At 42.1% G+C, this 24,391-nt stretch overlaps 1 protein-coding gene across 7 annotated transcripts in view; it reads left to right on the top strand.

Annotated features, from left to right (window-relative positions):
* JAK2 (Janus kinase 2) overlaps window positions 1–21,226 on the top strand; it is a 116,687-nt gene extending 95,461 nt beyond the window's left edge. For all 7 annotated transcript variants that reach the window (XM_070742581.1, XM_070742582.1, XM_070742583.1 and 4 more), the window contains 6 exons: window positions 1,935–2,124; window positions 4,167–4,291; window positions 8,492–8,664; window positions 8,892–9,009; window positions 11,403–11,516; window positions 16,745–21,226. In XM_070742581.1, the coding sequence (XP_070598682.1) occupies window positions 1,935–2,124; window positions 4,167–4,291; window positions 8,492–8,664; window positions 8,892–9,009; window positions 11,403–11,516; window positions 16,745–16,852 (828 nt within the window). In that variant the 3' untranslated portion in view covers window positions 16,853–21,226. The remainder of the gene's footprint in view (window positions 1–1,934; window positions 2,125–4,166; window positions 4,292–8,491; window positions 8,665–8,891; window positions 9,010–11,402; window positions 11,517–16,744) is intronic.
* The last annotated feature ends 3,165 nt before the right edge of the window (window positions 21,227–24,391 follow it).

The raw sequence follows: 24,391 nt of genomic DNA, 5'->3' as shown, positions 1-24,391 counted from the left end.
ATGAATTGGAACATGTTAGGTGTCCATAAATCAATTTAATTCATATTGCATATGCATTGTCATGAATTTGGAGGCGCAATGGCTCAGTAATTAAAGACACAGAGCTTCTAGTTGGAAAACTGACAGTCCATGTTCAAGACCTAGTGTGTTGAGACTTCTTTGAGAAAGTAACAATGTTCCATGCACTTCAGCCTATCATCATGCTGCCACATGAAGAGAGAAATGTCTTCAGACAAGGCTGGCTCCCCCCTCTAAGAAATAGAGCTGAGCATTGCCATTAGAGTCAGAGACAACTGGAGAGGAAAAACTTTGATTTTACCTTTAATGAATATAATTTTTTTAAGGGAATAGATTTCTATGCCACTGGCATTTTATGGCCTCCAAGCCGCATTCAGTCCTTTGGCTATCCTTGTCCAGCCCACATGGATTGCTTTTATTTTGAAGGTGGCTGCTATTTGTTTTTTTTAATTTACATATGTGCATGCATGCATGCTGAACTCCACAGCCCTATTGGTTCAGCCCTGCACAAGAATCGCAGTTACTCTTGTAGAGAAACATGAGAAAATAATGGCCCATACCTGGAAGTGTATTTATTTTGGCCGTAACCTATTAACGTATTTTTTAGAGTATAAGACACACTGGAGGTGCAGCTTAGTTTTTGGGGAGGAAAATAGAGAAAAGATTCTGCTTACCAGGTATTCATCTGGCTAGCGTCCTTAGTCTGGTCAGTTTCAGCACATTATTTTATCCCCTGGTTAGGGCTTTAAAAAAACCTTATTTGGAGAGAGTAACAATGAAAGAGCTTGCAAGCGGGTAAGAGCTTTTTAGCACCTAGTTAGAGCTGGAAAGAAACAATTGGAGCAAGTTGAAGCAATGAAAAAAAAAACCTGTAAAGATTTGGGGCTTGGAAAACATTCTTCACAGAGAGTAACAATGAAAGAGCTTGCAAGCCAGTAAGAGCTGGGAACGTTGTTAGCACCTGGTGAGGGCTGGAAGGAAATATTCGGAGCAAGTAGAGCAATATTAAAAAAAACCCTGCAAAGACAGGCTTTGGAAAACATTCTTAACAGAGAGTATCAATAAAAGAACCTGCAAGGTAAGAGATAGGAAGATTGTTAGCACCTGGTTAGTTAGGACTGGGAAAAAAGGTTTTAAAAAAAGCTACATTCAGAGTATAGGATGCATCCAAATTTCAGCCTCTTTTAGGGAGGAAAAACGTGCATTTTATACACAGTATAAATACAGTATTTTCTTTTTTGGTTTGTATAATTTGAGTTCCCTTCATTTAAATATTCTGTGAATTAATACGAACTGGGACAGTTACTACTATTGAATTGCTGGTAGATCCAGTTAATGCAGGGATCCCCAAACTTGGCAACTTCAACTCCCAGAATTCTCCAGCCAGCACAGCACATCGTATATAAGCCTCAACCTTTGCATTAGGCTGAAAGAAGAATTTTTAGTACAGGTATTACTCAACTTTTGACTATAATTGAGCCCAGAATTATGGCTGTAAGTGGTGAAAGTTGTCAGGCACCATATGACCATTCTTGATTTTATGACCTTTTTTGCAATAGTTGTTAACCAAACACCACAGTTGTTAAGTTAATCCATTGTTCTTCAATGGTTGGAGGGTTTTTTCCCCCCAGAAACAGGAAGTAAGCCATGGAAACTGGCAAAAAATACCAAAAATTACGGTTATGTATCTGTGAGACACTGCAAATGGTCATAAATGAGAGCTGGCTGCTAAATGCCTCAAATGCAATCAAATGACCATTGGAGATTGTGGGGCTGTTGGTATTTGGGAACTACGTAGCCTTAGATATGTCTGTTGTAACGCTCACTAAGTGAAGACTACTTGCTTTTCTGGCTGCTCTTTCCACATGCACACACCTTCTTTTTTTCAAAATCTTACTATTTTCTTTATTTTGCAGGGTAATTTTGGAAGTGTGGAAATGTGTCGATACGATCCACTGCAGGATGATACAGGGGAAGTAGTAGCTGTCAAGAAACTGCAGCACAGCACGGAGGAATACCTGCGAGATTTCGAAAGAGAAATAGAAATTCTCAAAACTTTGCAGCACGACAACATTGTCAAGTACAAAGGAGTGTGCTATAGTGCAGGTACCCTGCACGTTTAATCACAATATTCATTACCTACTTGAGCTACATGCTGGTGACCTGGGATAATATTTGCCATTAATGTATTGACGCATTTTTATAAACTGCTACTTTCTTTGTTTTGTCTTAATATTTCTGTTTAGTTTCTGCTGCACATAAAATTTGAAAGCTTGCTTTTTCCATAATGAATTTTTTGTTGGGTTTTATTTATGTTGTTGTTGATGTTGCATGAAATAGACTATGTTTAGCAGTGCCTTTTAAAATGGTTGCAAAATTATTTCTTTGTAACTTTTAAAGATGATCTCTTGTACATATTCATATTTGCTCGGAAGAGAAGAGTATATTATCAGACCTAAAACCTGTTTTCCTCAACTTTTAAATCTGCTGATTGATGCTAGAAGCAAAGTAATGGTATTTCAAAACCAAATTCGGTCTCTTTCATGTCTTAATTACAAATCTAATAGTCACAGAAGTTACTATGTATCAAACTGGTGAGCTTGAGCCCATTCACGTTACTGGAAAACACTATTGTTCATATTAATCAGGCTGTCTGAAGCTGTTAGGAGTTATAGTTCAGCTATGTGTAGGTGCTTCGTGTTTCTCTGAATTCAATGCCTGAGAAAGGTGTAATTTCATATCAGATATTTGTTTCACTGCGGGAATGTGTGATGCTCACAATGCAATCTTTTTCTTGTTCATTGGCCATGGAACAGCAGACGTTACAGCTCTTACTTTCTCAGATTTGTGTCCTGTTGTTGGTTAGGATAAAAAGTTCCCTTCCCTTCTCCCTTCCTCCCTCCCTCCCTTCCTCCCTCCCTCCCTCCCTCCCTCCCTCCCTCCCTTTTGTGTCCATCCAACTCTTAATGATTCTGGGCAGCTCTCAAGTAAAAATATTTTTAAAGGTACAATCAGTAGTAGAAATAAGGAATAATAAAAAATAGCAAGAGAGAATTGTGATGACGAACCTTTTTTGGCTTAGTGCCAAAAGGATGTGTGTGCCCATCCCCCCATAATGCAATGCCCTCCACCCCTGTGTATGTGCTCTGTCCCTCCATACAGGCACACAGGACTCACTGAAGCCTCAAGACTTCCAATAGGCCTGTTGGGCTTTTTTTCGCTCTCCCCAAAGTACAGGAAAGCCTCTTGAAGCCTGGGGATGGCAAAAAATATCTCCGGGACCGCCTTCTGCCGCATGAATCCCAGCGACTGGTTAGGTCCCACAGAGTTGGCCTTCTCTGGGTCCCGTCGACTAAACAATGTCAGTCGGCGGGACCCAGGGGAAGAGCCTTCTCTGTGGCGGCCCCGGCCCTCTGGAACCAACTCCCCCCAGAGATCAGAATTGCCCCCACCCTCCTTGCCTTTCGTAAACTTCTCAAAACCCACCTCTGCCGTCAGGCATGGGGGAATTAAAATATCTTCCCCAGGCCTATATAATTTATGTATGGTGTGTTGTGTGCATGTTTTTTAAATTTTGGTTTTTTATTTTTTATTTTTATTTGGTTTATTTTATTTTATTTTTTTTTATTTTGGTATTATTAGATTTGTATTGTACATTGTCTTTATCACTGCTGTGAGCCGCCCCGAGTCTACGGAAAGGGACAGCATACAAATTTAATAAATGAATGAATGAATAAATAAATGAATGAATAAAATAAATGGCCCAACAGGCCAACTGGAAGTTCGTTTCCGAATTTCCAGTTGGGCCATTTTTCCTATCCCCAGGCTTCAGGAGGCTTTCTTGAACCCTAGGGAGAGTGAAAACGGCCTCCCAAAAGGTAAAAAAAATCAGCTGGCCAATGCATGCATGCACGCTAGAGGTGAGATAGCGCAAGGCTTCACATGCCCTCAGATATGGCTCCGCATGCCACGGGTTTGCCATCACTGCTCTATCTGAGGGTAGAAAATCATTGTAATTCTTCCCTTTTTTTAGAAACGTGTTTGCTGGCCATAATGTCAGAAGTAGCTTTATGCAGGAGAATTTCAGTACTATATACAGAGAAATCACTGTAAGCTATAGTTCTAAACATCTATGTTTGTTTGAAAAGGTCGGCGAAATCTGAAGTTGATAATGGAATATTTACCCTATGGCAGTTTACGGGATTATCTCCAGAAACACAAGGAGAGGTTGGATCATAAGAAACTCCTTCAGTATGCTTCTCAGATATGTAAGGTAATACATTAATTGTTTCTTCCAAACCCCCCAAAATCTTTAACTTTAAATTATCTACAGTTGACCTCTCCCCTTTCCTAAGAGGTCAGTAAGGGGCGTGCATAAGCGCACCATGGTGCCTACCGTCCCTGTCCTACTATCTTATTATGCTTTTTATCACTACTTTCTGTTTATGTTATGTTAATACAAACTACAATTCTATACTTGTTTGACAAATAAAAAATAAAATAAACTAACTCCACTAAACCTACTATGGGATTAAACTGAATTACATAGACACATAGAAACATAGAAGACTGACGGCAGAAAAAGACCTCATGGTCCATCTAGTCTGCCCTTATACTATTTGCTGTATTTTATCTTACAATGGATATACAGTGATCCCTCGGTTAGCGCGGGGGTTACGTTCCAAGACCTCCCGCGCTAACCGATTTCCGCGTTATACTGGATGCGGAAGTAAAAAACCTTCTGCGCATGCGTGCCCTGGCCGCACATGCGCAGAAGGTGGAGCGACGCAAATTCGGAGGCTGGCAATGCAATGGTGATTTTTCCGGGCTCCTTGCCGCTACCCCCCGCCCGCCCGATTCGCCCCGCTCACCGTCATTCTTAAAAGCTCTGAAGGACGAAAGGAATGGAGAATTGCCAGAGCGCCATGAGAACAACAAACTGGAGGATGTGGATGGTGAACCGCGGGCCGCCTCGCCTACGCTCTCCGGACTGGCGGCGGCTGAAAGAGAGTCCAACCCGAGGGGCGCCGGGCCGAGAAGCGGCGACGCGGGCTGGCCGGCCCGAGGCGCCTCGACCCCGCGTCCTCCCCTCTGCTTTCCGCGGCGTTTGGTCTCGCCCGCGCCTCCGCTCCCTGCCATGTTCCTTGCCGCCGCCCCCCTCCCCTTCCTCCCGCTCTGTATTTACAATGGGGCGAGGTTCCGCAATCCCCTCTTCGGGCTTTTTAAAGAGAGAAGGGCGGAGTCTTTTCCGGACCTATTCGAAGCGGTGGGAGGGAAAGGAGAGAAAGACGCGTACCCGCCGATTCCCTCCAGCGGAGGGATACGGACTTTGGACCTTCGCCTTCCGCCCGCTCTCCCGACAGGCACTAAACTTGCATGGCCGGCGCCGGGGAGAAGTTGCAAGTTTAGTGCCTGTCGGGAGAGCGGGCGGAAGGCGCGAGGATTTCCCGGCTGGCTCGCGCGGGAGCCCCCTTCAGGAGTTGCTGCCGCCGCTCCGCAACCCGCTCGCGGCACCCCCTCAGGTCGCCGCCCCGATGCGGCCGCAGTAAAGCGCGGGGGAGGCAGGCTGCTGCGCCGCCACCCTCCAGGAGACGCGGGGCCCGACCCCCCCAACCGCCCCCAGGCGAGCTTAAGAGAGGCAGCGGCGGAAACAACAGCCAGCAGCAACAGCAGCAGCCCCCGCCGCCGCGGAGGGTCTCCAACGTGGGCTCCCTGCTGCTCCCCCCTCGGCTCCCCCCCTTACCAGCCCCGCCGCGGAAGGCTCCATTCTGTTCCCTGCCGGCCCGATTGAGCGGCCGGCGGTCTCCATTCAGGGAACAGAATAAAAAAAAATTTTTTTTAAAAAAAAATTTTTTTTTTTAAAATAATATTTTAATATTTTATTTTTTAAATAATATTTTTTGAAAAACCGCGTTGCAGCGTTTCGCGCTAATCGAGAACGCGCAAGTCGAGGGACCACTGTATGTTTATCCCAGGCATGTTTAAATTCAGTTACTGTGGATTTACCAACCACGTCTGCTGAAAGTTTGTTCCAAGGATCTACTACTCTTTCAGTAAAATAATATTTTCTCACGTTGCTTTTGATCTTTCCCCCAACTAACTTCAGATTGTGTCCCCTTGTTCTTGTGTTCACTTTCCTATTAAAAACACTTCCCTCCTGAACCTTATTTAACCCTTTAACATATTTAAATGTTTCGATCATGTCCCCCCTTTTCCTTCTGTCCTCCAGACTATACAGATTGAGTTCATTAAGTCTTTCCTGATACGTTTTATGCTTAACACCTTCCACCATTCTTGTAGCCCGTCTATGGACCCGTTCAATTTTGTCAATATCTTTTTGTAGGTGAGGTCTCCAGAACTGAACACAGTATTCCAATGAAGAATTACAGTCTTCATTGTCCCAGAGGTGTTTTTTCAAGGACTGGACTTTTCTGTTTTTCTTTGAAGATGCTTCATTTCTCATCCAAGAAGCTTCTTCAGCACAGAGCTAGGCTTTCTTTCTTTCTTCAAAGAAAAACCAGAAAGTCCAGCTGCCTCTTGAAAAAGCACCTTTGGGACAACCATGACCTTAGATGATTGAGAATCTCCATAGACAGTCTTCATTGTTTTCCATAAATGAAATATACTTGTAGGGACACAAAATCAATCCATTCCTTTTCTATAATCAATATTTTTTTCATAACACAGTTGTGATTCCTCTTGTTTGTTCATTTTTTAAAATTTTCTTTACGTCTCGTTTCTTGACACTCACTAGTCTCTAATAGTGAAAAGCAGTTGAATGCACTAGTTCCTTCTTCCTGTAGCTGCCGGAGAAGGTTCTATAACCTAATAATAGTTAAATCTGTTTGTAATCTGATTATAATTATAGAGTGAGATTGCCCAAGGCGTCCACCAATTTTTTTTCCTGCCCTTGATAGCGATACTTTTACTTCATTTGTTCCTAAAGTAGTTTTTTAATGTAGGTGTCCTTGATGTATGACCACAATTAAGTCCAAAATTTCCATTGCCTACCAAGTTGTTAAGTGAGTTATGCCCCATTTTATGACCTTGCCACATTTGTTTAATGAATCACTGCAATTGTTAAGTGGCTCATGCAGTAATTAAGGAAATTTAGCTACCCCGTTGACTTTCCTTTTCCCAAGCCAGCTGAGGAACACATAAATTGTGATCACACGAGCCCAAGACAGTGCAACTTTCAATATATGCTAGTTGCCAAGTGCCCTCATTTGGCTCACATGACCGATGAAAATGCCACAATGTTTAGAACAGTGATGGTGAACCTATGGCATGGCTGCCACAGGTGGGACATGGAGCCATATCTGCTGGCACACAAGCTGTTGCCCTAGCTCAGCTCCAACATTCATGTGTGTGCCAGGTTTTTGGCCCACACAGAGGTTCAACATTTTTGGCTTCCAGAGAGCTTTTGGGGGGGGGGGAGCATTTTCCCCTCCCTGGCTCCAGGGAAGCCTTTGGAGGGTGAAACATGAGCCTCCTGGGCCCACCAGAAGTTTGGAAACAGGCCATTTCCAGCCTCCAGAGGGCCTCCAAGGAGTGGGGGAAGCTGTTTTTGCCCACCCTGGGCATTGAATTATGGGTGTGGGCACTTGCACATGCGTGATAGCATACACACACACTCTTTCTGCACCCAAAGAGAAAAGGGTTCACCATCACTGGGTTAGAAGTACAAAAAAAGAGCCATAAATTACTTTTTTTCAGTGCCATTCTAATTAACAGATTGGTTGTAAATCACTTTGATTGGGAGCCACCCACAGATGGTTGAAAGATGGGCAGGTATATATTACACAAATACACACAAACACAGTGCCCCCCCCCAAGAATCATAAGGCCCACCCATACTCATTTAATTTTAGCAGTATTGCAGTCACAATCACAATCTTACTTGGATTGCTTCCACTGAAAGATATCCTGCAACAGAAATAATTCCTTCTGCTCTTAACTGAATCACATACATAATGCATACCATTTTTTAATATCAGCTTCCTAGTTGGCTAAAAACAATTATACAAACTAAAAGAAAGAAAGACAAGTTTGGGTTAGAGATCTCCTAAGTCTCATTCTGCCATGGAAAGTGAATAATAGTAAAAGTCAGTTGTAATGTATAAATGTCAAGGCATGATGAAACAATTTTAAGAACTAAACAGTTTATGAATTCATTCTTGTGGCCTAACAAGGTAAGAAAGTCAAAGGTGACATCTAGTGTTAATTAACAAGAACAAAAAAAGATCAGTTATAATCATTTTCAGGGAAGTTCCTGTTCAACATGTCTTGCAAAAAAAAAAAATCTTCTGAGAGTGCAAGATGATTTTTGATGCTTTTAATGTGTCGTGTTCTTAATTGGATGTTATTGCAAAAAATGTGCAATGTTCAGAAATAAGTTACATGACTCATAAAGTCTTCCATCAAGACTTTGATACTCACTAAACCAATTAATTTTGATTTCATCTATATATAGGGCATGGAGTATCTGGGTTCAAAAAGATATATACATAGAGATCTTGCAACACGAAATATCTTGGTGGAGAATGAAAACAGAGTGAAAATTGGAGACTTTGGCTTGACAAAACTTTTGCCACAGGATAAGGAATATTACAAAGTTAAGGAACCAGGAGAGAGTCCTATATTTTGGTACGTTTCTGATTGGTGGTGGGTTCTAAACTAGAATTATACAATAGATTATTTCATAAGACTTCTGGCTTTTAACTACCATGAATTTCTCAACTAAAAAGTCTATTAATCTGCTTATGCTCAAAGTAATATTTGTAGTTGCAGATTTCTGAGTCCTCTCATTTTATCTTGCAGGTGTTTTTATTCATTCGACGTTCAATTCATTCATTTATATATTTATATACTAGGTATGCTCTGGAATCCTTGACAGACAACAGGTTTTCTGTGGCCTCCGATATGTGGAGCTTTGGTGTGGTTTTGTATGAACTCTTCACTTATATAGACAAGAATAAAAGCCCTCCAGCAGTAAGTAATGTGTATATATGCCTATATTTTTGTATGCGGAAGTATAGTGTTGTGGTTATCTTTTTGGCTTAAAAGATTAGTTTCTTGGCAGCATGCTCTATTGGCTTAAATGTTTCTGCCGTACCACCAAACGTAGCTTGAATCAAATACAGTAATAACAGGAGACTCACTGAAGGATCACACCTGAAGCACATAATGCAAAAATACTATTTATTTATTTGTTTGTTTTTCTCGGTTGGAAAAAAAATGTCTCCAAAACAGCTTGTGTTTTGGCTTAAGTTCCAAAGACAAATGCAAGGGAAAAAAAGAGAATATGAGAGAAAAGAAAGACAAGGATTATAAAACACAAAACACTTAAAATTGCAACATGTATAAAATTACCAGATTGAATGGAAAAAATGCAAAACTGTGGGAAGAACCAAATGGAGTTTATTTCTCAGTGTAACCAGCGCAATGATCCTGTTTTCTTTATCAGATACATTAGTGGCTGTTAGATGCAATTATAGGGAGTCTTCAATTTACAACCATTTGTTTGGCAACCGTCCAAAGTTACAATGCCACTGAAAAAAAGTGACATGTGGCCTGTTCTCACACTTAAAACTGTTACAGCATATCCATAGTCGATTGAACTTTTTATGGTTTTAGGGGATTTTTAGACTATTAATTCAAATTAAACAGATTTAGGATGTTATATATTCTGTTATATGTTGTAAGCCATCCCGAGTCCTCGGAGAGGAGCAGCATAAATGTCCAATTAATAAATAAAGAAATATTTATTTATTCAACTTCTATGTCGCCCAAAACACCCTCCCGCGCATCCTTTTCCAAGGGCGTGTAAGGAGCTTTGGGAACGTCCGCCCTGCACCTCTCGCAGTCCCTTCGCCGAGAGAGCTTTCGTCCCGGGCTGTCAGCGAGGGGGCTGCAAGAGAGGCGGGGCAGTCGTATCACAGCGGAGGCCACCGAAGGTGATTTTCAATGTCGGACGCGCGGGGGGGGGGGCGCGCTCCCCATCCCCCTGCCAGCCCGCCTGGAACATTCAAAATAAGAAAAACCTTCGCCGGGAGGCACCATTTTACAGTGGTTCTCCTCCTATCTCTCCGGTTGCTCACAGTCGTTGTTAGTGGGGGGGGCAGAGGTCCACCCCTCAGCTTCTTTGTGGGGTGCCGCAAGGGTCTGTCCTCTCTCCCCTACTATTTAACATCTACATGAAGCCTCCGGGTGAGATCATCCAACGGCATGGGGTGAGGTATCATCAGTGCGCTGATGATATCCGGTTATACATCTCCACCCCATGCCAATTCAGTGAAGTGGTGGATGTGATGTGCCGGTGCCTGGAAGCCGTAAGGGTCTGGATGGGGGCCAACGGGCTCAACTCAACCCAGACAAGACCGAGTGGCTGTGGGCATTTCCTCTTAAGGACTATTTGGTCTGTCCATCCATTGTGCTGGGGTGAGAAACATTGACCCTCTCAGATAGGGTCCGCAACTTGGGTGTCCTTCTGGACCCACTACTGAATCTTGACCATCATCTCGGCTGTGGCCAGGGGGACCTTTGCCCAGGCTCGTCTGGTGTACCAGCTGCGGCCCTATTTGGACCAAGAGGCTCTAAGCACAGTCTCTCAGGCCCTCATCACCCCGTCTTGATTATTGCAACACATTCTACATGGGGCTACCCTTGAAGAGTGTTCGGAGACTCCAAATTGTCCAGAATGCAGTCGCATGAGTGTTATGAGTGCACCTCGGTACACTCAAATAATACCTATACTCCGCAAGCTACACTGACTTCCTATTAGCCTCCGAGCACAATTCAAGGTGTTGGTTATTATCTATAAAGCCCTATATGGCTCAGGGCCAGACTATTTACGGGACCATCTCTTACCACATACTCCCTGAGACCAATTAGAGCACACAGAGTTGGCCTCCTGCAGGTCCTGTCATCTAAGCAATGCAGATTGTCGGGACTGCAGGGGAGGGCCTTCTCTGTTGCTGCCTCGGCTCTATGGAATCAACTGTCCCCCGATGACTGTACTGCCCCACTCTGCTCGCTTTTCATAAGGTCATGAAGACCTGGCTCTTGACTTTTTTTTTATTGCTGTTGTAATTTTATATTGTTGTAAGCTGCCCTGAGTCCTTTGGGATTGGGCGGCATAGAAGTCAAATTAAATAAATAAATAAATAATAGTCATGCGATCAAAATTTGGGAACTTGGCAACCAGTAGGTATTTATGATGGTTACAGCGTCCTTGGGTGAAGTGACTGCAACTTTCACCATATTGAAGTTGTTGCTTCGTCTGTGTTTATTACTTTGCTCTGATCATCCAAATTTGATTTTTTTTTTTTTAAGAATTTGTATCATTATTGTTATAACAATTCAGTTTTGGATTTTTATTTCAGGAGTTCATGCGCATGATTGGAAATGATAAGCAAAACCAGATGATTGTGTTCCATTTGATAGAGCTTTTGAAGAATAACGGCAGGCTGCCAAGACCCGATGGATGCCCTGATGAGGTATTGGCTTGTAATTTGTGTGTAACAAAAATACCTGAATTGTTTCTGCAGTTTGTAGAGATGGTGTCATCAGAGAAAGATTGCTTGTATTTACATGTTATAGGACTATAGGTAGTCCTTAGGCTACAATAGCTGTCTGTCTCTCTGTTTTTCTGTTTGTTTGTATTTGTATGCTACCCACTCCAAATGGACTCAAGGTGGCTAGCAGTAATTATAAGTACTAAAAGCAATAAAAAATACAACAGTGATAAAACAGCAATGCTATCAAAATATATAAAACCCTTTAAAAAACCATACATACATGCAATCATTCTTAATTCCAAGCTTGCCGGAAGAGTCAGGTCTTAACGGCTTTCCAGAAGACCGGTAGGGTGGAGATAGTACGGATCTCTGGAGGCAGTTGATTCCGAAGGGTCGGAGCCACCACAGAAAAGGCTCTTCCCCGAGGCCTCACCAGCCAACATTGTTTGGTGGACGGGACCCAAAGCAAGTCATAGCGAGGTAGGAGGTGGTCCCGGAAGTAGTCTGGCTCTGAGGCATTTAGGAGTTTAAAGGTGATAACCAACACCTTGAATTGCATCCAGAGGCTAACTGGTAACCAATACAGCTTGGTGTGATACGGGCATACCTTAGTACGCCCGTTATTGCACACGCTGCTGCATTTTGCAAGTCTCCAAATGCTTTTCAAGACCAACCAATTGAGACTGAGCTTTCCATTATTAAATGATGCAATCATGAAGTGCATTGTCACCTGACCGCATCATTTAGTGACTGCAATCTAGGTGATCTTGCTATTTGTTAAGCTAGGACTACATAAGGCAAGGGACTTCGCATGACTGCATCAAGGCAAGAGGTAGGAATCACAGAAGCACTTCCTAAAGCCACTGAAATGACATCCCAGCAAACCAGATCAGTGGGCAAGAGCTGTGGTGAGCACTACAAGAGTCTAAGAGCCTCCTGCCACCCGGAGTCTCCAGATTCCCTCTAGAATTGAGGCTGTTTTCAGTTTCCTGACTGTTAAAGGTCCTCCTATATTTTGTTTAAAATCTTTGAACAAGAGTCATTCCTAAAATGAATTCAGTGGCTTTTCAATGGATATTTATTATGGTCATAAATATTTTCTTATCGTACCATAGTAACAAAGCAGGCAAATAATGTTTTTGTCTACTTGACTTTAATAAGATTGTTTTCACTTCCCAATGTAGAATATCATAACAGTACAGTGATCCCCCGCTCTTTGCGAGGGTTCCGTTCCAGGACCCCCCGCAACGAGCGGGTTTTCGCGAAGTAGCGCTGCGGAAGTAAAAACACCCTCTGCGCATGTGCAGAGGGTGTTTTTACTTCCGCAGCGCTAGCGAGGAGCCTAAGATTGGGGGCGGCGCGGGTGTTTTAAAACATCCCCGCCGACATGAGGGGCTCGCTAGCACACCCCCAAACCCGGGTTGGGGGTTCGGGGGTGTGCTAGCGAGCCTCCCATGTCGGCGGGGATGTTTTAAAACACCCGCGCGACTTTCCAATGAGTCCCGAAGACAAACGCGTTGTCTTCGGGACTCATTGGAAAGTCGCGCGGGTGTTTTAAAACATCCCCGCCGACATGAGGAGCTCGCTAGCACACCCCCAAACCCGGGTTGGGGGTTCGGGGGTGTGCTAGCGAGCCTCCCATGTCGGCGGGGATGTTTTAAAACACCCGCGCGACTTTCCAATGAGTCCCGAAGACAAACGCGTTGTCTTCGGGACTCATTGGAAAGTCGCGCGGGTGTTTTAAAACATCCCCGCCGACATGAGGGGCTCGCTAGCACACCCCCAAACCCGGGTTGGGGGTTCGGGGGTGTGCTAGCGAGCCTCCCATGTCGGCGGGGATGTTTTAAAACACTCGCGCGGCTTCCAAACCGAGTCCTGGAAGCCGCGCGAGTGTTTTAAAAGGTCTCCGCCAACAATGGGAGCTTCCTACCACCCCCCAAACCCGGGTTGGGGGCTCGGGGGGGGTGCTACGAAGCTCCCATTGTTGGCGGAGACCTTTTAAAACACTCGCGCGGCTTCCAAACCGAGTCCTGGAAGCCGCGCGAGTGTTTTAAAAGGTCTCCGCCAACAATGGGAGCTTCCTACCACCCCCCAAACACGGGTTGGGGGCTCGGGGGGGGTGCTACGAAGCTCCCATTGTTGGCGGAGACCTTTTAAAACACTCGCGCGGCTTCCAAACCGAGTCCTGGAAGCCGCGCGAGTGTTTTAAAAGGTCTCCGCCAACAATGGGAGCTTCCTACCACCCCCCAAACCCGGGTTGGGGGCTCGGGGGGGGTGCTACGAAGCTCCCATTGTTGGCGGAGACCTTTTAAAACACTCGCGCGGCTTCCAAACCGAGTCCTGGAAGCCGCGCGAGTGTTTTAAAAGGTCTCCGCCAACAATGGGAGCTTCCTACCACCCCCCAAACCCGGGTTGGGGGCTCGGGGGGGGTGCTACGAAGCTCCCATTGTTGGCGGAGACCTTTTAAAACACTCGCGCGGCTTCCAAACCGAGTCCTGGAAGCCGCGCGAGTGTTTTAAAAGGTCTCCGCCAACAATGGGAGCTTCCTACCACCCCCCAAACCCGGGTTGGGGGTCCGGGGGGCGCTGTCTCTCGGGGCTTTCCAGCTGAGTCGGGGAGCGAGTTCGCTCCCGGACTCAGCACGAAAGCCCCGAGTGACAGCGCCAAGGAACGGGCCTGTCCACGCTGTCTCTCGGCGCTTTCCAGCTGAGTCGGGGAGCGAGTTCGCTCCCGGACTCAGCTGGAAAGCGCCGAGAGACAGCGTGGACAGGCCCGTGCGGCGAGAATGAACGGCGTGGGCGGGCGAAGGGCGGGCGGCAGCGAGGAGTTTGCGTGGGCGGTGGGGAAACTCCTCGCTGACGCCAGCAAGAGGGGGAAGACGCAGGGAAGCCGCTGCCATCTACGCATGCGTGCCCGGCACGCATGCGTAGATGGTATTTTTGACTTCCGGGTTGAAAAATAGCGAAGTACCCTATTCGCAATGGTTGGGGACGCAATAAACGGGGGATCACTGTATTCTCAAATGAGAATATAAACGTTCCTTTTGAAAATAGGAAATGACTTTAAGTGTATAGCACAGCATCCCCAAATTTGCTTGAGGAATATAACCTCAATATAATAAGATCAGGAGTGGCGCAGCAGGTAGAGTGCTGTACTGCAGGCCACTGAAGCTGACTGTAGATCTGAAGGTTCAAACCTCATCACCGGCTCAAGGTTGACTCAGCCTTCCATCCTTCCGAGGTGGGTAAAATGAGGACCCAGGTTGTGGGGGCAATATGCTGGCTCTGTTAAGAAGTTCTATTGCTAACATGTTGTAAGCCACCCTGAGTCTAAGGAGAAGGGCGGCATAAAAATTGAATAAATAAATAAACCTCAGGGCTAAATTGAATGCAATTTTTTTCCTCAGTACTTTAGAATTATTATTATTAGCCTCACTGGCTATAGAATAAATTTTAATAGGTATGAAGATGAAGATATAGGGGAAAATTGGGGAAAGTAATATTTTTCTGCTTTCCCTTCAGAACAGTTTGAATTTTATTCTCTTTCTATAAAATTATATATCATGTAAACCAGAGTTGTCAAACTCAATTTAATTGAGGGCCACATCAAGGTTGTGTTTGATCTCGGGGGGGGGCTGGGGTAGGTATGGCTAGGGTGACATCCAGGGGTGGGCTACTGCCCGGATTGGGGCGGGGGGTGCGCAGTGGGGTAGCAAAAATGTAGCTCCACCCCAGAGCACCCAATTTGCACTGAAAGATGTTGAAAGAAAATGCATAAGCCATGCCCACAGTGTGGTAGTAAAAATTTTGGTAGCCCTTCACTGGTGTCATCACTTGTGTCGGGCGTGCCTATGGCAGCCTGAGCACCCTGCCAGTGAAAACATGCTCCCAGACTCCATTTTCGGCCGCAACAGCCTCTTGCAACCCTCTGTGAGCAAAAACTGAGCTTGTGGAACTGCCCCCTAGGCTCCATCACAGCTGAAAATTAAGTCGGGAGAGTCTCATGTAGCCCTCTCAAACTCAGTTTTTGCTGGCTGAGGCACTGTGAGCTGGTCCATCCCTGTGTGACCCTGTGGGCCAGATCTAAGCACCCTACAGGCCGGATCTAGCCCATAAGCCTTGAATTTGTTACCCCTGATGTAGACTAAACCACTTTCTGAGTCTTGTTCTTGCCTAATCAAGGAAATTGTATGCCTACAAATTAGATGTATTCAATATAAAATAGTAAGAGAAAAAGATTTTTATATGAGCTAATGTATAGTATACTAAAGTGTTCAGTGTCTTTGGTTCCAAGCTTATTAATAATCCAAGGTTATTAATCCGAGATAAAATAAGTATCCCTTTATTATTCTTAATGGATTGTCATTATTGATGTCATTGCTTTTAGGATGTTTGTTTATGGTTTATTGGATAGAAATGTATTATATATATTTTGATATGATTTGTGTATGAATGTTTATGTGGAGATGTTTTTTTTTAAAGATACAGTAAGTCAACATATAAAAAATGTACACAATACATTCATATACTGCATATTTCCTGCAGTAATTGTCAGCTGTGACCTAAGTACAATAAAACTGGGTAAATGTTTTTTATTTTTCTCTCTCCACATAACATACAAAAAAATATACCTTCTATTTTTTTACAATAAAATAGTGTTGAATTACTAAGTCTTATATAATCAAATTACAAATTTTTAAATCTCATCTATTTAATTTCAGTAACCATCACACCCCCTTATTCCATTCTTTCGAATTTTGTCATTCAGATAAACCCAATTATCCTCTAATTAAATTCACCATTAATATCCTTTAAATATTAATAAAACAATATCTTTAAATTTTTAATATCTTAAAATCTAAGTCGCAGTGCCTCCTTCCCTCTTGATACATATTTCAAAACAGACTAAAAACCCTTATAACACCTCATTTTATCCATTAATAAATATAAAAAATAATGCAACCTTATACATTTGTTTATTTACTTAATATTATCCCATTATTATATTTCATCAAACCAAACCAGTAATAATAAATCAAATCTTATTGCATTATCCAGATTATATCATTACTTTCAGTCTTAATATAAATCATATCTATTGACCCCACTTAATAGGCTACACCATCAATTTACTTAGTCAAACCTCCTCAAATCACCTTATAGGCTATTGTTATTGTTATCTCATACTGATATTTTTATTGTTTCAAGGTTTATACCATTATGTCGGAGTGCTGGAATAATAATGCAAAACAGCGGCCATCTTTTAGGGACCTTGCTTTGAGAGTGGATGTCATAAGGGAAGGCCTGGGTGGATGAAAATCCTGAACTTGATCCAAGCGGACATGAAAATACGCCGAGCAAATGTACTTTGCTCCTTAAGCAGTTGTAGACTATCAGCCTTCCCATACATCTTCTTCCCATCCTTGAAGTTGGAGACTTTGGGGAAATCATCCCATCAGAATCTACAAATGGTGAAGATCTCTGCTTTGGCTTCTTCATTAGGAATGCTACCACAATGCACCAATGGAAAGCACTTTGATAGAAAAAGGAGTTCCTTTTTAAAAAGAGTAAAACAGCAGGATAGTCAGTAACATCTGTAAACGGATTTACAGATCAAAATGTCAAGAAGAAAAGTCACGGAAAGGTGGAGAGTTGGTCTACAGAAAATTTCTTTTCTCATCTGAAGAAAATTTAGGCTGCAATCCTATACCACCTACTCCATGGGGTATACCTTATTAATTTCTTGAGACTTGTTCTAAGAAAACAGATATAATTGTGCTCTTAGATTACCTGCAGAATGTATACTATTGGCCTTCAGCACAACTGTTAAAGAAAAGCACATTCCTAAAGGCATCACTTTGAAGAGGAACAAATGTTTGAATTGAAGCTTAGCAATGCCTATGGACATCAGATTCACGCGGTGGTCTTGATCACTTGCACAGATTAGGGGGGGAAATGATTTCTACACTTTTTTTACTGTCCGTTTGTCCATTGTGTTTCCTATAAGTAGATGAGATTCATTTGTTCATTTGCCCATTGCATATTTCTTTTATTATGATTACGCAGTTCTTTTGAGAATATGCATTCAAAATAAAAATACATGGTTAAAAAGCAAAGAGCTCCCAGGATAAGAGGAGAAAATAGCACAGCTGGTTCCTGTAGTTGCCTTTATATCGTGGAAGACCCCCAGACTTTCAGTGTGGCATCCAAAAAAGGAAACTTTTGCAGAATGCGGAAGGCATCCCTATCCTGCCAGAATTCATAAAGCAATTCTGAGTGCCTGTGGATTACATTCCAAAAAGCCCCACAGGAATTCCTGGTTGCCTTTTCTATAGGAAACAAAATGGTTTTGCATGCCTTTTCATGGCTTACAAAAGGGCTTGCATTTATTTTTTTTAAAATACTAGTTTAGCTAGTTTTTACCATGTCGAGGTGTTATGGCTCCAGTGAAGAGAACAAATCATAGGTTTAGTACTTGAGTGAGCAACGATATGCCTATCTGAGCCAGTGGCAGGTTGGCAAAAGAAGGGTCTGGGACTGTTCGTCTCATAACCTTGGCTGCCTCTCTTTCTCCACAGGTGTCTCCCGTCCCCCCATGGGTGATTCTCACCCACTTATTCACCCTGGGCAATGGGCCACGGCCTCTCCATCGCACAGGCTTCGGCACAGCCCATTCACAGAAGGATGGTTCCTCCTGGGATTTTTGCCACCTGGGACATTCAGGAACCAAACCAATCGCTTCCAATGCAGTCTTGCATTGGTGAAAAACCCAGGGGGATCCATCCTTCTGCAAATGGGCCATGCCAAAATCCATGGGACGGAGGGGACATGACCCATTGCCCAGGGCAAATCAATGTAAGATGATGAGGTCAGTGGAGAATCACCTGAGGGCGGAACGCCCATGGAGAAGGAGGGGCGGCCAAAGGTACAAGACCAACTGTCCCTTTAAAAGAAGCAGATATGCCTGTTGAGGCAGTAAAATGCACTGTATTTTTTTTGGGGGGGGGGGAACAGATAAGTATTTTTTGAAAAAGAAAACATTAAAATTGCCTTTTTAAATAAGCAAATAGCAAATTTTCCTATGTTTGCGTTTGTGGACTTGTAAAGCTTAACTATGCCTCCTAAAGGTGCAGAATTGAAACCATATTGTAGCAGCTTAATCCTCCTTAGTTTTGTTATTCCCTTAACTTTCATAGGATGGTAGATTGGTTACCAGGATAATCATGACCCATCTTTTCTTGGGTTATTGAATCATTTGGCTGTAAGTGATTTCAGACATGTAATAGGAATTGGTTGCAATTACACTGCCTACATGGTGAAATAAGGATTAGTCCCTGCAGATTTATGCTTGTCAGTAAGAGTGGCACAACTTCATGTTTGCAAAATAGTACGCTGTTTCTGGCGTTCTGGCGTTAACTTAAGGATTGGCCATAAAAATTCAGAGGAAAGCAAGTGGATTGAATTCCTTTTTCCATAGTTTGACCGCCAAGTCTTGCTTTTGAAATGTAAAGTTTCTTTTAAGCAAATTTCAACTGAAATTCCCAATATTGGAGGAGTTAGTTTGGTCAAAGAAGCAGTAGTGGCTCTTTGCTACAGAAGCCAAATTGAAACTTGAAATGCATTTATAGCAAAACGTAGGGTAGGTGGCCATATTCTATAAGCCTCTATAGTCAGTTTACTTACCTACCTAGCTCAAGCATAGAAAAAGGTGCAGCAATGTGAATCTTGTATGGGATTAAACAAGTACCTCAAAATGCAGATGTCCAGCCTGTGAGTGCCAATTTAAAATTGTTTGTGCCGCTATGAGCATATATATCAGAGTGGACTGACTAGGCCTGGCATATTTGCAAAGCTCCTCTTCCAGACATGCCATCTTGCTCAGTCGGGCTCACTGGTGAGGGAACACAGGACCTGTCTATTTTGGAGAATCCATGCACAAACCATAGTTCTATTGGTGGGAGGTGAGAGGTGGGAAGTCCTTGTATGAGAGGAACCATCCCAGTATCTAATTTGCTCAGGTAAACCTTAATTTTATTTTAAAGAGTAGGAAATTATGCTAAGCAACAAAGGAGGCAGGGAGGTTGAAATTGTAAATAGTTACATTTTGTAAAATGTCTGTTAATCTTGTTATTGATGGCTGATTTTTTTCCCAATAGCATTTTAAGAGATAACTTTGACTGTATATTTTTAATGGCTTTGGATGATACATTGCACATTTGTACATTAATACAAAATTTATTGTACAGAAACTGCATTTTGATTTTGTAGAATATTGTTGTAAATGCTTGGTGGTGGGATTCCCCAGTTAACCAAATTATCGTAGCATCAGGTTGAAAGCAACATGAGGCATCAGGTTCAACATCTGTCTTGTTTTTGAACTGCATTGATTTTTTTCGAGGATTTCATATTCCATATAAAGGAAGAAAACTCAGGGAATTTTGTGTAATGCAAAGAAAAGTTCTTCCACAATTATTTTTTTCCAAGACTCTTTTTTGTTTGATCTAATAGAATTGAAATATTCTACTTTTCTGATATAAGGAACTTCAAACATTTAACAAAAATATTGCTTTGTTTGAAACCTATTCAATTTTTAATTTCCATTGTTGCAGCTATATAAATGCTTACACAAGTTAAAACCTTTTGAGCCTAGATTTATTTCTAAATGAACATGATAGGATTGTGCTTTCAGAAGTAAAGCATTGTCCAGATTTCTTTTTCATGTCATTCATTTTACTTTGGCTCTGTTTAAATGGAAATTCAAATAGATTCTGGTTTTTGGAACAAATATTTTCATATATTCAGTGAAGTTTTTGGATACAGTGTTTCAGGCTATATTGGAGACTTATTTAAAAGTTCAACATTTTAAAAGACACGAGGCTTTCAAGAGAGGAGGGTTCTCAAAAAATTATGTTTATTGAGCTCTTGCATCTGTCTGACTCCTGTCCTTATGCTTTCAGAAGCACTTGATTTCATTTGTGCTTTCATAATAATATTGCTCGCCCGCACAATTCAAAAACTATAATAACCAATCATTTTTAAAAATCTGTAATTCTGTGATAACAGTTTTGTACATATCATTTAAACATGTCTACGGAGAGGGACGGCATACAAATCTAATAAATACAAATACCATTTGTGTATCAATAGTGTTCTCAGTTATTTTCCTATTCCACTATAGGAAGAAAACTGTTAGTCTATGATAGCCAAAAATAAGGAGGAATCTAGTAGCACCTTGCAGATTACCAGATTTTATTAAAACATTTAGGTTCCTTCAGTTACAGCTCACTCCATGCTTCTGATGAAGTGAGCTGTAGCCTACAAAGGCAAATGTGTTTTAATAAAGTGTGTTAATATAAAAGGGTACTATAAATTATTTGTTTTTTCCCATTTCCCAGGGCGCTATTCACTTTATCATAATGGTTTACTATGATACCAGTAATTGCTGTGACTTACTTTAGGAAAAAATGCTGCACAGATAAGACTGCTCCATTGAGTAAAGTGATAATACAACTACTGCTTTTTAGAACTTTTTTTAATCTATACTATTTTATAAAAATAGATTGTATTTTGTAAAACATTTCTGTATTTTTATTTGCTAATTGGTCTGTGGTCCAGTACAATAGAATTCAGAATAATTTGCTTTAAATGTATACTAAGATAACAGAGTATTAAATATTTTTTAAAACTGTACATTTACTCTTATTTTTCTACATAATTTTGACTCCTTTCCTTCAATTGCAAAACTAAAGCTATTTCACTGCTGAAATGAAGGATGATGATCCAGATCTTTGTTATGAAAGAGAGTAGCCCCATCCTGGCATTTTATAGAAGAACTGACTGATCATAAAAGTACAGTGGTACCTCCACTTACAAACATAATTTGTTCCATGACCAGGTTCTTAAGTAAAAAAGTTTGTAAGAAGCAGCCATTTTTCCCATAGGAATCAATGTAAAAGCAAATAATGTGTGCGATTGGGGAAACCACAGGAAGGTTGGAGGCCCTGTTTCCTCCCAGGAGATCCCTAGAGAGGCCCCATAGAGGCTTCTCCCTGCCTTTTCCGGCCCTGTTTCCTCCCAGGAGATCCCTAGAGAGGCCCCATAGAGGCTTCTCCCTGCCTTTTCCGGCCCTGTTTCCTCCCAGGAGATCCCTAGAGAGGCCCCACCGAGGCGCCACGGATCCCTAGAGAGGCTCCACGGAGGCTTTTCCCTGCCTTTTCCGGCCCTGTTTCCTCCCAGGAGATCCCTAGAGAGGCCCCACCGAGGCCCCACGGATCCCTAGAGAGGCTCCACGGAGGCTTCTCCCTGCCTTTTCCGGTTACAGTTTCAGAGGCTCGGGTTTATAAGTGGAAAATGGTTCCTGAGAAGAGGTTAAAAAATCTTAAACACCCAGTTCTTATCTAGAAAAGTTCACAAGTAGAGGCGTTCTTAGGTAGAAGTACCACTGTATCTACAAATGAGTGTTCTTTGAAGTACAAGAAAAAAGACTGGAAAGAAATGGTAGATTTCAACAATGTTTCCCAATTGCAGAATCTACTTCGGCTAAAGATTTTGTCCTGTTCTTTAGGTATATGATTTTAAGGGTGAAAATATTGATAATCCTAGACTTACAACTAGTCATTTAATTATAATATCCTCAGAAATGATACTTTATGGCCCACTAGCTAAATACCCACGCTCTGCTAAGGAACTATGTGATCGGGCTTGATAAATTGAAATTTAGAGTTGAAAATTAATGAGTAGTTACGATCAGCCTCTCCTCTCCCCTTCTCTCCCTCAGGCTGGCCCCATTGATCCTCTCCTGTTACCTTCTCTTCCTTAGGCTTGCCCTACAGAAGCATCTTCTCTCCTTAACCCCCTTCTTTCCTTCAGGCTGGCCCCATTGATCTTCTCCTATCCCCCTTCTGTCTCTCAGCCTTGCCCCACACAATCCTCCTCAATCCTACCCCTTTCACTCCTTCAGCCTTGCCCCACAGAAGCCTCTTTTATCCTATCCTGTCCTATTATCCCCTTCTCTCCCTTAGCCTTGCCCCACAGAAGCCTCTTCTATGCTATCCCGTTCCCTGCTGAGTTATTTTCAGGTTGGGAGGGGGAATAGAACCTCTAACTAATTAGCATCAGAACATGTTAATTATACTTTTTTTACAGCCTGTCTGGGGAAGAGTTTGACGATCCTTGTGTGCAGCTTCCCTTACTTGTGTTTTCCGAATCACATGACCTAACAGATCTTTACAAATGATCTGTAAAACTTTTTCTGCACTTTTTGCCTCTTTTCCGTTTTACTGGTATTACAGTAGAAGGAACAGATTCGTCTGAACTGAGGAGGAAAATAAGGGGGGGGGATCTGTCTGCCTCCATTGGTATTCATCTGGTTAACGTCCTGTTAGTGTGTGAGAGAGTTGAGGGGTATTTGGAAACTCAAACAGTATTTGCTGTGTGAATGAGAAAAGGAGTCTGTGTGGCTTTATTCAAATGTTCTGTAGTAAAGCTGCCTGCTGCTGTGAAAACAAAAATGAAACTGAAACTCCTCTGCTTGTGTTTTGCATTTGGATCAGATTTCTTTTCAGGTTGGAAGGAAGAGTAGAACTCCTTAGCATCAGAGCTTGTTAATAATAATATAAGAAATATTCATGTGCCGATGGTCCTTTCGAAAAACCCTTTCTTAGTAATGAAGCCAGAACTCTTTCTACTAGGAATTACTCAAAAAAACAAAACAAAAAAGGACAGTTATATTTAATTCTACATATTATTCGACATATTCTACTGCAGCAAGATTGATCTATGGGCAATATTGGAAAAATGAAAAAACTCAGAAGAAGAAATAATAGAAAAAATAGTGACGTGTGCAGAAATGGATAGACTATCATTGGAAATGAAGGACAAGGGGGAAATGGAATACTATGCAATATGGGATAAATTTTATCAATGGATTAAAAAAAATGGTCGCTAAAACAGAGAGTGAGAATTGGAAAAAGGAAAACTAAAAGAAGGTTCGGATATAAATAAATAGTGATGAGGGAATATATTGGTAAGATTTAAAATAAAGCAATGTACATTGAACAATAATGGTATTGTTATGTAAGTATGCAAAGAAATGATTAAACAGGATGGTCACAAAGTCCAATGTTTTTAATGTTTGTTTAATGTTTGTGTATATAAAATAAACTTTTAATAAAAGAAAAAAAAAGAAAAACCCTTTCTTAGCGAGCATCTAGAAGCCAAGAGGAATATACATGGTGAATTTCAAGTTTATAGGCCTTATGGTTTTGAAGATTTCATGATTATGGCATGAGTGGTTTTTGCTTATACAGTATATATATACTGCTCAAAAAAATAAAGGGAACACTCAAAACATCCTAGATCTGAATGAATGAAATATTCTCTTTGAAGACTTTGTTCTGTACAAAGTTGAATGTTCTGACAACAAAATGAAATTGATTGTCAATGTGTTGCTTCCCAAGTGGACAGTTTGATTTCACAGAAATTTGATTTACTTGGAGTTATATTCTGTTAAGTGTTCCTTTTATTTTATTTTTTTGATAAAATATATATATGTATGTATGTATGTATGTATGTATGTATGTATGTATGTACAAAGATTGGAACTTCAGCCTGATGATGGTGAATGTGATTTCGCCGAAACGCTGTTAATGGCTGGTTGCCACCAAACTGACTGTCATTTACAATCTCTTCCGGCTCCCCCAGAAAGTCAGTGTGGAAGCCAGCTGGAAGGTTGCAAGCTTCTGCCACCTTCTGGGACTATTCCCTCTCATCTCTGGAGACCATCTGAAAAAACTGCCTCACCATGTGGAATTGTGATTCCTGCCCAACAGCAAAGCTCTTACAGTGAAAGGCTGC

Source organism: Erythrolamprus reginae, chromosome 2, assembly GCF_031021105.1.
Source record: "Erythrolamprus reginae isolate rEryReg1 chromosome 2, rEryReg1.hap1, whole genome shotgun sequence".
Taxonomy (NCBI): Eukaryota; Metazoa; Chordata; class Lepidosauria; order Squamata; family Dipsadidae; genus Erythrolamprus; species Erythrolamprus reginae.
Note: the sequence above shows the minus strand (reverse complement) of the source record. Positions and strands in the feature narration are given on the sequence as shown.